Source organism: Humulus lupulus, chromosome 1, assembly GCF_963169125.1.
Source record: "Humulus lupulus chromosome 1, drHumLupu1.1, whole genome shotgun sequence".
Taxonomy (NCBI): domain Eukaryota; kingdom Viridiplantae; phylum Streptophyta; class Magnoliopsida; order Rosales; family Cannabaceae; genus Humulus; species Humulus lupulus.
The window spans coordinates 238132656-238148182 of record NC_084793.1 but is presented as its reverse complement, the minus strand read 5'-3'; the positions used below and the strand labels follow the sequence as shown (position 1 = coordinate 238148182).

Sequence of the window (15527 nt, the reverse complement as noted above, 5' to 3'; positions counted from 1 at the left end):
AGATGTTACAGGTCCTATATTGTTAGTTTTTGTAACGAAGTGTTACAAGGTTGTTAATGTTCTTACCGATGTTGTAAATATGTTTTTCTTTTCTGTAAACTTATGTTACAGGTTTTAATTTGGTAGTTTGTGTATTTTATATATTAGGTTTTATATTCTTGAAATATGTTTTCTATGTTGTTAATGCTTTGATCTGATTTATGTTTTTAATTTTGTTAATTTTTGTTAGGTTTTTGTACCTATATGTTACATGTTTGTTAATGGTATTACTGATCTTGTAACCATGTTTTTGTTTTTTTGTAAACATATGTTACAGGTCCTATATTGTTAGTTTTTGTAACGAAGTGTTACAAGGTTGCTAATGTTCTTACCGATGTTGTAAATATGTTTTTATTTTCTGTAAACTTATGTTACATGTTCTAATTTGGTAGTTTGTGTATTTTATATATTAGGTTTTATATTCTTGAAATATGTTTTCTATGTTGTTAATGCTCTGATCTGATTTATGTTTTTAATTTTGTTAATTTTTGTTAGGTTTTTGTACCTATATGTTACATGTTTGTTAATGGTATTACTGATCTTGTAACCATGTTTTTGTTTTTTTGTAAACATATGTTACAGGTCCTATATTGTTAGTTTTTGTAACGAAGTGTTACAAGGTTGTTAATGTTCTTACCGATGTTGTAAATATGTTTCTCTTTTCTGTAAACATATGTTACAAGTTCCAATTTGGTAGTTTTTGTATTTAAAGATAATAGGTTTTATATTATTGAAATATGTTTTCATTTTTTCAAGTTTTGATTCTATCTGTTTTAATTTCAATTCATCAATTTGTGTTTTTCTTGTCATCTAATCATTGATTTGTCTTGTTTTAAAATTTTGTTCTTGACTTAGGTATCATACCCAACAATGTGGATTATATTTTTCAAGTTTGATGATATATTTTATTATTTTGTAAATTTATGTTACAAGTTTGTTAATATTGGTTGTCTATTATTCTATGCAGCATATGGAATGTTTTATCAAACATGAGGATCATTATAGAGCAAGAGTCAATTTTCACTGTGGTTTTGAGAAGATCAATGTGATCTCAGAAAAATTGACTGACTCTCAAAAGGTTTTGTTTAGTAAGACTTGCTTTGGTCATTTTCTAAACCTTAAATCTTATGCTAATCAAGCTAAATTGGTTCACCATGTTTTGTTGAGAGAAGTTAACCAGCCAAACTTAAATGAAATGTGGTTTAAAGTTTGTGGAAAGCTGATTAGGTTTTCTTTGGGTGAATTTGGGTTATTGTCTGGGTTAAATGTGTTTGGTGACATTGATAGAGGTGGAATTAAGAATAGTAATCCTATTGGATTGTATTCTAAATTTTTTGGTGACCATACAAGGGGCATTTCAAGAATTATTGTTGAAGAAAGGTTTAAGGCTGCCAGTTTTGATAATGATGATGAGGCTGTTAGGATGGCTGTACTTTACCTGATCACTAACTTTTTGTATGCTTGGCAAAAAGAGAAGAACATTGAAAAAACTGACTTGTATCTTTGTGATAGTGGTGGTTTTAATCATTTTCCATGGGGAAAGGATATTTTTAATGTGACTCTCTCATCTTTGAGAGATGCTTTAAGGGAAAATGAAGTTGTTATTACTCGACAAGGTTCTTACCCAACCTATAAGTTGAATGGTTTGCCATTTGTTTTCCAAGTTTTCATTTACGAATCAATTCCTAGTTTAGAGGGAACTTATTGTGAGAAGGTTAGTTGTGGTCTGCCTAGGATTATAAATTGGTCATCTGTTGCAATCCCATCTCATAAGGAGCTTGAGAGGAATGTGTTTTCATTACATAAGGTAATTTTTATTCTTTTTGCTTTTCTTTATATATGAATTTATTTGATTTTTTTAATATTGTAAACTGATTTTTCTGTGTTGTTATTTACAGACCAAAATTGTTAAAGTTTTGCCCACTGATGAAGAGAACAATGCCTTCAAGCTTGAAGGTTTTTTCCAGTGCAACAAGGATATGAATGTTGCTGATTTTGAGGATGATGATTTTGTTGCTCCTCCAAAGAAACCAACCAGTGAGGCTCCTTCATCATCCTATGTTCCTTGTGTGACATTTGGTTTTTCTGATATGAAAATTATTGTGGATGAATGTCAGAAGAAGTGTAACATTATGTCTAAGGAAATTGCATTTTTAAAGTCTGCTAGTGAATCTAGACATAGGGCATTGATGGAGATATTGGTTAATTTGAAAAACGATCAAGATTTAAAACACAAGGCAGTTATGGAAATGTTAGGTGAGTTGAGGCCAAAATCATGTGGTATTAATGATGATATTGATCCTGTTGATGTTGGTTTTGTGGGAGCTGATGTTGGTGATACTTCTGGTGGTGGTGGTGTTTCAAAGGAAAATGATAAGTTTTTTGAAAATGAAAGTTTTACCCAAGTTTTTGATGAATGCATTCAAGCAATGCAAGAAGATGCTGCTGGAGATATGGTAATTGCAGATGATAAGAATGATACAGTAAATGAGAATGAGAAGACTACTGGGAATGATGTTGAAGAAACAATGGTATGTATACTTATCTAAATATTTATTTTATTGCTTGGTTGGTTTGTTATTTTATATTTTATATTTTATAGATGTTTATACTTCTGTTAATATATATAATTAATATTTTCTTTTTATTAATTTTTGTTTTCCCTTTTTGATAGGAATCTGATTTTGTTTCCATTGGAGTATGAGAAGTGGAAGAGAAAGTTTAGAATTCTTGTTTTGTAAACCTTTTGTTATTAATTTGTAAACTTTTAATTTCTAAGTTAGTTTTGTACAAGACTTTTCCAGAGCATGTATAAACTCTGTTATGTTTTTGTAAACTCATGAATTTTGGAATTTTTTGTTTGGCAATTATTCTTTTTTATTATATCTACAACTTTTTTTTCCAGAGCTATGACCAGGTTATTTTGGTTTCATGATTTGTATTTTTTCAAGGTAATGTATTCATGTATTTCTGTATTAATTTATAAAATTTTGTTTTTCCATAGAATATTGTCAAACCTCATGATGATGTAGCTGATGTTGTTAAAGATCTAGAAGAAGAGGCTCATATTTTTAACAACATGAATGTGGAGATTTTTGATAAAGTTGTTCATGCAGCTGTTGGTGATTTGGCAAAGAAAAAGGTAACTAAACAAGGCAGATATTGTATTTTTTTTCTTTTTGCAATATTTTCCAATAGTTGTATTATTGAGTTTTTCATATTATTTTTGTTTCTAGGAAGTTGTTATGGCAACACCCATTGCTGGTTCTTTGATGAATCCAGTAGTTGTGTCTACTCCTGTTGTTGGCAAAAGGAATCCAAAGCCTACTACAGTTTTGCAATCTCCTTTTGTTAACCAATTTGGATCATCTTCTTCTGAGGATATGAAACATTTGGAGGTTGTGAAGTCTAAAAGGAAGGTTGTGGGACGATATGCTTTTGGAGACAATCTTTTTGATCTGCCTAATCAAATTGACCAAGACTCTTTTAACAAGTGGTTTTCTCTGGGGCTGAGAAAAAATAATAAGTATGCTTCTATTTTTTAATTGTTTTTTTATTTATTTTGTATTTCATTTTCTGTTTCACCATAATTCCCTTTTAAATGTTTATAATTGTTATAGGTATAAGAAATTTGATGATAATAATAGTATCATTAAGGAGCCATTTCAGTTTTGTGTAACTGAGATTGAGAGAAAAATTTGGTTTTATGATTTAGTTAAAGATGGGAGGGATTTGGACAATGAGGTATTTTTTTCCCTTATTATTATTAAGTTGTTTTAGTTTTACTGTTTTCATTATTCTTATTATGGTTTGCTTCTTGTTTTTTCAGCATATTAATGTGGCATTTTATTACCTTAGAAAAAAAGCCAAGTATTGTGAGTTGATAAAGGTTAGAGTTACTATTACAGATAACTCTTTTGATCAAGTTATCACTGCTCTGTATGATGTGTATCTGTCAAGTGATTGTGATCGATCTGTTATATCGAATAACAGTGTTATTTTTGAGTATATTTGTGGTTATAAAATGCTTTGTAACACCCCTTGGTCGCTAGTAGATTTCGTTTTATTCCCTATTAATATGACTGCTGTTGGCTGTAATCATTGGATTCTTGGGGAGTTCAACGTGAAGCAGAGATTTTTTAAAGTCTACAACTCAATGAGGAATAGAGTTATGGATAAGAAAGAGTTGAAAGTTGTTGAAGCATATTCTACTTTGTTGCCCTTGTTTCTTTCTTTAAATAATTTTTATGAGTCAAGGGAAGATATTGATCTAAATGCACAAGCATTCAAGGGCATTGATATGTGTCACCCGTTGGACATTGTGTTTGATGATGAGGTTCCACAACAGAGTAACAAGTAAGTGGTTTTTTTTTTAGTTATTGTTATTTTTTGGTTGCATGATTTTGTTTATATGCATTTATGTGTTACTGATTTTGAGTTTTTTTTTTTTGTAGTGATTGTGGGATTTTTATCATAAAGTTTGCTGAATTTCTTATGCATGGACTTATTGAAAATATCCCCAATCCTCTGAATGTTAGTTTCCAGAGAAACAAAATTGCAGTCGAGCTATATGTCCATGCTAAAAGAAAGAAAGATGAAGGCTATCTATCTGATGGGGAGTTCAGAGGAAGAATGAGCAAGAAGATGTTGAATATTAATGCAATGGAAGTATGAGAGCATCAAAGTAGTTAACATTTTGGCGCTTATCTTGTAAAGACGATACATACTTATGGCAAGATAACTTTTGTGTTTTTGTTTTGCAAACTTTCAAGCAAGTATCATGTTTGAATATTTTGAATACTATGGCATATCAATGAATTTTGATATTAGCCCTTTTTTTATGAGGAATGTTGTACAGAGGTGTCTCAAGTTTGTAACTTGAGTTCACAACTTTATTTTTATATTTCATGTTTTAGGTAACATCTGTTAAAAGTTTGTAACCTAAGTTCATGCAAAATTGCGTAGCATTACTTAACGTCTATTAATAGTTACGATAACTTCAGTTTCAAATATGTATCAAATCGTTTCAAACTTTTGAAGTTAATCCTTTTAAATGGACTGGAAATTTACAAATGAAAATCAAATATTTTTGTTTCAAAACTGTAACATAAACTGATAAAAGAACTTATTTCACATTTATTTGATGTTGGAAGTGTCTGTGAGAAACTAGTAACATATCTGTAACAATTATGTAACAAAATGTTACATTAATATTCATTTCAGATATATCTGTATCAAATATGTAACAAAAATTTACAGATAACGCCCTGAACATTAATTCTGATATATTGATGCAAATTTTTTCCTAAGTTTTTATAATATTGCATATATTCAATAAAATTTCATAATTCTTTATCACAAGTAATAGTGATAAGTAATGTTCCAATCACCGTACTGAAACATACAAAGTTTCAAAATTCAAATAAAAAGTATTTTCAATCTATAAGCTTTGAGTGCTTTTTTGTTTTTTTGTTCTCAATAGAGGCTGGTTTGTGCAGGTTTTTCGGTTGTGCCCAAGCTCTCCACACCTTCCACATTTAAGCTGATAAGACCCTTCTCTTGCTAAAACAAACCTTTTTTTCCTTGGCCTTCCACTTTTTCTGTTTCCCTTTGGAGGTAGTACTTCTATTTCCTCAACATCAGGCGGAACTCTCCATGTTTTTGGATCTCCCAATGGATGTATTGATGCATTATAGGTGTTCAACATGGCTTGTTTTGTGAAATAATATGAGCAATATTTTTTATACTGAAGGTTCATCTTTCTAATGACTGCCATGGCATGTTCACAAGGTAATTCATCCAAATCAAACTTGTTACAAGAGCAAGATTTCTTTGCAATGTCAACAATGTTTGTTGTTAAACCATTGTGCACACTGTAAATGAGTGTGCTAGCTGGTTCTACCTGCAATGAAATTATAATAATGAACAAGGAAGTATATTAATACAGAGGTATTTATAAATAAAGGAAATAGTTGTACTTACAGTCATTCTTAATGACTTGACAAAGTTCTTTCTTAAGTATTCCTCTTGTTTCTTTGGCAATTCTGTAAATGTTGCTTCTGCTTCTTTTTTGTTGTTGTAGCTCCATTTTTGAATCAGGTTTCTAAGGCACTCGAGTAATGTTGTTACTGGAAGCTCTCTCATTTCTTTTAGTGCTGCATTAATGGATTCAGCTATGTTTGAAGTCATAGCTGCATATCTACGACTTTTGGAGTGGATTCTTGCCCACTTTTCATATTTAACCTCATTGGCCAAAAAAGGATGGATTCCTTCATGTAAACTGTCCAAGTCCTTCATGTATTTTTCAAAATCTTCCATGTTATAAGCTTTTGCAGCAGCATGAAATGCAATACTGGTTGCCTCTGCATTTGTTTTAAACTTGGTCTTTATGTTGCAGAAAAGATGGTAGGAGCACACTCCATGAGTTACATTTGGAAAGACATTTTTTATAGCATTCTCTATGCTTTCGTGTCTATCTGAAACTATACACAACTCTTCTCTTTCTCCATAACATTCTTTTATTTTTCTGAAGAACCACTCCCATGAATCATTGTTTTCCGAATCTGTTATAGCAAAAGCCAATGGGAAGATGTGTCTATTTGCATCTTGTGTTGAAGCTGTGAGAAGTGTACCGCCAAATGCAGCTTTTAGGAATGTTCCATCAACAACAATTACTGGAATGCAATGTTTCCAACCTAGAATTGATTGTCCCATAGCCATATAAAGATATTTAAATATGTTTAGATTATCAATTTGCAAATCTGTTACAGTACCTGGATTTTTGTGCTTCAAAATGTGCAGATATCGTTGAATGTCTCGGTAGGAATCTTGACTTGAACCATGTACATAATTAACTGCTTTTTCCTTAGATCGCCATGCTTTTTGGTAACTCATGGAAACTCCATATCTGTCCAACATGTTTTTAGCTATATCTTTAGGTCTATAATTTGTTTTTGGATCTGTGAACTTGGTCTTCACAACATTCCCAACCATACTACTTGAAGCTTGTCGGTGATCTCCAAGAATAATGCCCAAGGAACATGTGTGGGCACGATTGAACTTCCTAAGTTGGAACATATCTGTCTTTCCATATCTTGCAGCACGAAATGACCATGTACATTCTGAATCAAGGCACTTCAACTGATATTCTTTTTTGCAAGATTTGTGGACCTTGAACTGAAAATTGTTTTTTATGGCATAGAGACCAATTGTTGTTGTAAGAACCTCTTTGTTTTTGTATACCTGTTTTTCTCTTATTCCATCAGAAATTGCATGAGTTATAATTGTAGTTTCTGTTCCGATATGTTCAGGAATTGATTCATGTCGTTCCTTCTCCAAAATCAAATCTGTAATTTGATCTGCCAACTGAATAAAATTTGGTAGTCCTTGAGGTTCATCTATAGAGAATGTCGATGTGTCCGAAATATCATTCTCTATATTATTACTACTTGAAGCAACAATAGAACTCATCTTTTGAAGTGCTCCACAGGTAATTGTTTGGTTGTTCTCTGTTACAGAAACTATCAAAGGGTATTTTGTGAGTGTTTTGTCATTTCTTTTGCACTCCAAGTAGAATTGTATAGAGCTATCACTATTGATCTTCAATGGAGGCAATGTTTCTGCAATCTGGTACTCAATTGTTGCATTTTCTGTTGACAGAATGGTAGACAACTCTGTAGACAAGATATTCATTAGTGTTGTAAATGAGCAATCTAATGGTATTAACACTCCCAGCATTTTGAAATCCTCATACACATTATTTTCATTCCAATGACCATCATAATATACCAAAGATGTTATTGGATTCATGTCTGCAGATGAATAAAAAGAAAAATTAGATTGATATGTAGAAATTTTATATTTTCATTATAAAACAAAATAGGATCATCACAGATTTAGCAAAGACAAATACCTTATGGGTTATAAACTACCCAATCCAGCACAAGCTATTCAATAACACATCCCCCAACAAAATGAGAATTTAGCATATAAACTCATCCCTTTATTGGTTTTTAAATGACCAAATTCTGCACAAGGAAGAGCAAATAACTTAAAGATGAGACAATCTAAGAAACATCTTTATAATATTGTAACAGTTTCTTTTTTTATAAAAGGTTTTCAGGATTTTCAAATGTTTCTATGGTAAAATTTGTATATGATTCTGTGGAGATATGTGTTAAAATATATGTTTTTGCTATAATTATCTTAATGATTTCCGAAAGCTATAAATTATGTTCCAAGAACAAAATAGAAGACCCATCGATTCAAGGAAACTTACCACAAAACAGATATCGTGTAATTGTTTTTGTAGACCCATCGATTCAAAAATTTTGCAGTAGATTGCAGAAGAAAATTTCTCATTTTTTCCCAGTTTTCTCGGTTTTGTAAGCTGAAATCCATGGAAATGTTGAGTACAGCATGTTACAAAAACTTTGGCTGAGTTGTGATGGTTGGGTTGGGTCTTCGGTATATAATGGTGGGAAATGTTGGGTCTTCTGTATTGGGTTGGGTCTTCCGTGAATTGTGGGCTTCACTTTTACCGTAATATTGTAAGAAATATGGATTACCGTATTTTTCGAATTCTTTTGGTGAAATGCCGTATATATAAAAATTTCCCTTTATTCATTACCATATAACATTTATTGCTGAATCAATTACTAAATAAAATTATAACTAAAATGATATTGATTATTTTTTCACATTTGTATTGTCAGATCATAGGGTACCGGCACCATAGGTGCGGATTAGCAATACTCTAAGAGAGAGAGAGATGTACTAAATAGGTAAAAAAAAGTACTTAAAAGAAAATAGAGCATATTTGTTTCCACTAAAAGACATTTGTCTACCCACCATCACCTCTTTTATAATACTACTATAAAAGTCTCAATTTTAAAATGAAATTGAGAATGGATCTTCATTCGAATTCCAATGTGTCATTTTCTTACCTACCATGAATTTTGTTTTAGGGAAATGTACAAAAATACATGTAGTTCATAATATATATATATTTGTTTACAAAATATGGTTGGAAAAATTAATTACAAAAATATGAAGTAGCAATTTTATAACAAACATTTATAGAAAAAAATAGTTACACATTCTAAACAATATTTATAGACTAATTTTTAACTAAAATACACATATTTTGTATCAAAGATTTACAAAACTAATTTCAAACTAAAAAAATACTTTTGTAACTAATATTATTAAGCAAATTTGTGGATTTAACTAAACATTTTTGTAGCTGAAGTTTACAGAAATGCTAGAATGCATAAAACAACTAAATCTATAATGAAAGTTTACAAAAAAAAAAATATATACAAATTTCAAATAAAATCTTTATCTTCTCCACCTATAGTGACTGGAAGTGAGTGGGCGATAGGACTTGAGCGTTGGAGTTTTCAGCAACTGACAAATACATTTGGGTGACATGGAAAGATGGGTAAGAGATAGATGGTCGAGAAGAAGAAGAAGAAAAGAAAAGGAGGAGAGAGAAAGAAAGGTGAACCTATAATATTTTTACTTATTGTTTATTACAAAAAAATTATTTTAGTTTGGATTATGTACTTTTTTCCATTTTTTATTGATATAAAAGTAATATAGAGAAAAATAATTACATAAATACCTATCTTTTCTACAACCAATTTATAAATAATTAATTATATCTATATGCTTTTTTTAGGAGAAAAACTATCTAAACTTTTTAAAATACAATCATTCCCATAACATATCTCACAAATTGTTAGTAAATCCCCCCAAAAGTGGGCATTTACTAGCTTAGTGCGCAAAAGATGGTAAGATTTTGACGCCCGAAGTTTCCATTTATTTTGGAATATTTAAATTACATTTTGTCTACCTTTTAAATTGTTAAAATTTATAGTAGTTACTGAAAATATGACTTAATTTTTAATTATATTATGGTAATTTATTATTGTGGTACTATTTAGTAGCTTATTATTACAGTTACTATTTTGTTGTAATTAATAATTGGTAAATATATTGTTGTAGTTACTTTTTTACCAATTTATTTAATTTTAATAAGTTATCTTTTAGTTACCTTAAAATCTATTAAATAATAACTTATTGTTGGGAAAGTGAGTAGTCACCATTCTAATTTTACAACTCCAAACCATAAGTACAATGTAAATATCAAAAGTAATAACATAAAAGAACATGGAAAACTAAAAAATGAAATCAAAACTTCCTATATTAGAGATACCAAAATCCTTGCAACAAAGCTTGCCACGACGAGAATTGTTGTCCTAATTCTCTATTACAAGTCTATCCCATGTTGCTTGAAGCTTCTACTATAGTGAAATGAGAATTGAGATTTTTTATACAAAAAATTCGGCACTTCCATGTGGCGGCCTACAAAGTGATGACGTGTCAAGACACAACAGCCACCACCAGCTGCCGCGAGGAGTGGCCCCCCCACTCTCCCAATACTATAGAAGAGGCAGGACTCGCCAAAGCCAACCTACTTCTCCCAAAGCATGAAGTCAAATGATTCCTAGATGGCCACACCAACACCAATTGTAAGAAGAAAAGCGCCCAAGCCAATCACCCTAGCCAGATGCACAAGTTAAACTAACACACATCACAAGGACAAGCTAAATTATCATCAGCCATAGCTGGTCACCCGAGGCCTTTGCCGGTCGCCAACTGTGCTCGAAGTTCGTCGAGGGTGCTCCCCGCTCGCCAGTGGCCCTCGCCACCTGAGCCTTCATACTAGAGTGTGCCATCAACCTTTAAATGAATAAGACATGTCAAATTACCATTTTTGGTGAGACAGAAACCTATCTTAAGCGAAGTGTACAAAAATGTAGCCTAATCGGGAAACAAGTTGCTACCGTCAGCTCTTCCAGTCTCCATGACTATAAATAATGCAAGTCAAAATGTAACAAGGGTTGAAAAACAAGTCAGTAACTGCCCCAAGAACTCCTACTCTCCTACTCTCCAGTAACTACCCCAAGAACAAGATCAAACTCAGCTTATTCTTGAGGGTTTAAAGTTCGTCATAAATAATGCTGACTAAAGTGGATGCATGCATCTTTTTTGGGCCAAAACACTCTAAATCTTTGTTTCATTCATTTATTATGACATTTATTTCTCTCTTCTTTGGCTCATTGTTCATCATTAAGTTTCGCTTTGAGATTTTACACACAAAACAACTCTTCATTTATTGCTCTGTGCAAGTTAACGAAATCATGAGTCAACATTTTGGTGCTTTCATTGAGAATGTGATTTTAAGAGTGTGATCTTCTTACCTACCACCCAAGGTGACCCACCCCCTTGTTGGTCGTGGCACCTAGGTGTGTTCTAGCCAAAGAAAACGACCCTATGGATCCACCAAATCCTCCTCCTCCTTCGAGAAACGTTTAGGGTGACCCTCATTAGTACCTGGATGAAGGCAATGGCGACCATATCCCCCAATAGCTTGAGGTGGCCCTGGGGGACGTCGCAAACCTGAGAGAAGAGATGGCACGGTTGCACGCCATGAACGCCGGCGCAATTGTTGAGATGGCTGCCCAATGATGGGACATGGAGCAGCAATAGAGAGAGGTGACCCTCGCCTTCGAAACGACAGTACGCATGGCGGTGAGGCATCGCCAAGTTCCTTCAAGACAACCCCATGCCTTGGACGAAGAAGGAGTGGAGTAGTTGACTGCTTGTCACTCCAAGAACACTGCAAATCCTGAGATATCTTGGTCCCAAGTGAGGCAACCCACTCAGCCTCCACACTAGGGAGAACAACGACCACCCCAAGAGCCCAGACTGGTAGCATTTTCACGCGTCTTGGAGAAAGAGTAAGACCACCCCATGGTGAAGGTTCGATTAGCCACTCACTTCATAGCTGACCACATAGGTGAGAAGAGGACACCAATAGCGCCCAAACTGGTAGCATTTTCACGCGTCTTGGAGAAAGAGTAAGACCCAGGAATGAACCTGACATGCGCGAAATCCTTAACGACCGATGAGGTGGCACCTAGGGTTAGAACGTGGAGATCCAAGGTGACTTGCAAGATCATCTGAACACTCAAATGGAAGATCAAGGAGACCACCATGGGCGACCCCAGTCACCAACGATCAAGGGGTCCTGGTCGCCAATGGTCGAGAGGTCCCGGTCGTCAATTCTTACCTAAATTGAGGAATTGAGAAGGGTGATCAGGGAAATGTGCGGGACCAAGAATGTCTAGCCGGCTTTGAATCCATGAAAGGAAAACCTCTTCTCTCCTGCCATCGCCGATGCATAAGTACCCGACAACTTTAGGATGTCGCTGATGGCGACCTACGGCGACAAGGGAGATCCCTTGGATCTCATCAACAACTTTGAGATTCAGATGGAGATTCACAAGGTATCAGACAACGTATGATGCAAGGTTTTCCCAGCCATGTTGGTTGGGGCCACGAAGTAGTGGTTTTGGAAATATCATCCTAGATCCATTGTCTATTGGGAACAACTCACTCAAGACTTTTACCAGCAGTTCTATGCCGCTTGTGTCCACCCCCGTGAGGCTAACCACCTCAACAACCTAAAGCAAGGCGAGAATGAGACTTTGAAGGACTATATCACGAGGTTCCAGGAGGAAGGCACTCGCACCAAGACAGTTACCGACGAGGGATGACTACTGGCGATAATGTTGGGCATCAGAGTCCAGAGCCCTCTGTGGAACAACTTGACCAAGGAGGCAGCCAATTTGATGCGTGATTTCTTGGACAGTGGAGATAAGTTCATCAAGCTAGATGAGGCGGTGAAGAATGTGGACCCGATTAAGACTGACAACCATGGACCGCAAGGGTAACGAGAACAACGGTAACGTGGAGAGAGCGATCAGTCACCAAGTGTCCCACAAGCAAGGGCAAGACTACAAGAACCCCAAGCAGGAGGGAAGACAACCTGCGTATGAGCCACACTTCACAAACTACACCGACTTGGCCCATACACATGAAGACATCTTCGTAGCGATCGAGAACCAAGCGCCATATAGAAAGCCAATTCCAATATAGAAGGATTTGAGCAGTCACAACCAGACCAAGTGGTATCGCTACCACAAGGACCATGGTCATGACACTAATGAATGTCATCAATTTAAAGAAAAGAGAGAGATCCTGGCCAGAAAGGAACATATGGCTCGTTTTGCCGATCATTGCTAACGCCAGAACCAAAATGATGGTTGAAACGACATAAGGCAAAGGTAGCGGTCGCTGCCAAACTGGCTGTAGTCGCCAGCCTACGTAGGAGAGGTGCCAGAGGTGATAGCTAGCATCGTCACAATTTGTGGAGGACCACAACTCGCAGGGGATGGTAACACGTGTCAGGAGAGGTATCCATGTGAGCTGCGACATCAGGAAGAAGAAGTGATGACGAATGAAGAGAGTCCAAGAAAGGTCTCATGCATGGAAGACCAAGACACTGCCTTCACGAGTGAAGACTCAAGACACGTTCACTACCCGGATAATGACCCCATGGTCATCGCAGGTCAAATCGCTAACCTAAAGGTTCTAAGAGTTCTAGTTTACAGCGAGAGTTTTGTCAATATCCTGTACAAGTCATGCATGGATAAAATAAAAATCTTCATTCGCAACCTCACACCATGCTCAACCATGATCTATGGGTTCAACGGTAAGGGCTTGACCCATATTGGATCCATCAAGCTCCTAGTGACTCTAGGCGATCACCCTCGAAGAGTCACTTGCACAGCGACGTTCATGGTTGTCAATTTCCCATCGGCGTACAACGTCATGCTAGGATGTTTTGTGATCATCGATCTGTGTGCCATAACGTCCATTTGGCACGTCACCATCAAGTTCCCCACGAGTGAAGGTATTTGCTGTGTGAGAAGAAACCAGCGAGAGGATCGCGAATGTTACAATGCGTCGATCAACAAATCTAGGAAATGAGGCACCGATTGCGCTAACATGATCTTTGACGACCAAGGAGTTCAAGGTATAAAGGAGTTATTCAACAAGAAGACCACTGCGAAGACAGAGAAATTTGATAGACGAGGCCTTGATGGTCGAGGCCGAGGTAGGTGAGGCCGTGATGGGCGAGGCCACAAAAGTAGGTGCTGTGGGAGGTGAGTCCCCGACTAGTGAGGCCACCCCTGGATTGATCTCCAATGGTGACCATAAGGACAACATCACACCCAATTACAAATGTAGGGATAGCATTGCCACCAACAACGACCTAAGTCCACACACTTTATGAAATGAGTCCCAAAGCAAGGAGGCCTTCTATCCCCAAGGACTGCTTTCTGCTTCCTTGGATTGACCAACTCATTGATGCCACCTCCGGATACAAGCTATTGTCATTCATGGATGCCTACTCTGGGTACAACCAGATAGTGATGCATCCCCTGGACCAAGAGCACACGTCATTCATTACAAACATGTGCATGTAATGCTATAGGGTTTTGCCCTTCGACTTAAAGAATGCTGGAGCCACCTACCGGCGAATAGTCAATAAGAATCGCAATGAACAAATCGGAAGGAACATGGAGGTTTACGTCAATGATATGCTAGTAAAATCCAAGAAGGTTGGGGGGCACATAGCTAATCTAGATGAGGCTTTCTCCATTCCGCGCTGGTAAAACATGAAGTTGAACCTGCAGAAGTGTTCATTCGGGGTCGCTTCTGGGAAGTTCCTGAGGTACATCGTCAATTCTAGAGGAATCGAACAAACCCTGACAAGATCAAGGCACTCATCGATATGAAGTCTCCTAAAACCAAAGACGTATAAATCCTGTCTAGGAGGGTCGCTACCCTCAGTCACTTCATTTCAAAGTCCACCCATAAATGCATTTATTTCTTCAACCTTCTTAGGGGAAGTAAGAAATTCGGATGGACAGAGGAATGTGAGCATGCCTTTTAGGCAATAAAACAACATTTGGCACAGCCACCCGTCCTGTCCAAACCCGTCAATGGTGAGGACTTGTATCTATATTTAGACGTTTCTAACCATACATTGAGTGCACCATTTTTTCGAAAGGAGGGTAACATACAACATCTCGTCTATTATGTCAGGAAGCGACTGATAGACGTAGAGACACGATACCCCGAAATGGAGAAGATTGCTTACTGTTTGGTTGTAGCTCCCAGGAAACTGCAATTGCACTTTCAAGCTCATCTGATCAAGGTACTGACAGACTAACCCCTCAGACAAGTCTTGCAGCGACTCAATGCCTCAGGTCACCTACCAGCCAAGGACAAAAATAAAGGGTCAGGCCTTCATTGACTTCATTGTCAAATACAATCGATGACCAAAGTTGATGGATGACGACCAGCGACCGAGGGAAGATTATTGGTAGGTTTATGCGGATGGCACCTTAAACGAACACAACGTTGGGGTTGACCTAATCTTAGTAACCCTGAAAGGCCACCGTATCCATTTCACACCGAGGTTTGGTTTCGTTGCCATAAACAATGAAGCCGAGTATGAGGCCCTATTAGCGGGATTGTGCATGGGGAAGGAATTGAAAGCTAAGTGC

At 36.0% G+C, this 15527-nt stretch overlaps 2 protein-coding genes across 4 annotated transcripts; one reads left to right on the top strand and one right to left on the bottom strand.

The window, feature by feature from the left end:
- The first annotated feature begins 1012 nt into the window (after positions 1 to 1012).
- LOC133829958 (uncharacterized) lies at positions 1013 to 5006 on the top strand. Of its 3 annotated transcripts, XR_009891907.1 has the most exons (5): positions 1013 to 1846; positions 1938 to 2570; positions 3044 to 3565; positions 3660 to 3783; positions 3869 to 5006. XR_009891907.1 is itself a non-coding variant. In XM_062259819.1 (3 exons), the coding sequence occupies exons 1-3, from the start codon at positions 1235 to 1237 to the stop codon at positions 3392 to 3394; spliced, it is 1596 nt and encodes a 531-aa protein (XP_062115803.1). In that variant the 5' UTR covers positions 1013 to 1234; the 3' UTR covers positions 3395 to 3640. The 3 variants fall into 3 exon arrangements, 2 of the variants coding, with proteins under 2 accessions (XP_062115803.1, XP_062115813.1); XM_062259819.1 differs by lacking the exons at positions 3660 to 3783; positions 3869 to 5006 and having other exon boundaries at positions 3044 to 3640; XM_062259829.1 differs by lacking the exons at positions 3660 to 3783; positions 3869 to 5006 and having other exon boundaries at positions 2714 to 3134.
- Positions 5007 to 5381: 375 nt separating this feature from the next.
- LOC133831259 (uncharacterized) lies at positions 5382 to 11824 on the bottom strand. Its single transcript, XM_062261502.1, has 4 exons — positions 11440 to 11824; positions 6022 to 7850; positions 5613 to 5941; positions 5382 to 5433 (listed from the first exon to the last, which is right to left on the bottom strand). The coding sequence occupies exons 1-4, from the start codon at positions 11822 to 11824 to the stop codon at positions 5382 to 5384; spliced, it is 2595 nt and encodes an 864-aa protein (XP_062117486.1).
- Positions 11825 to 15527: the final 3703 nt, after the last annotated feature.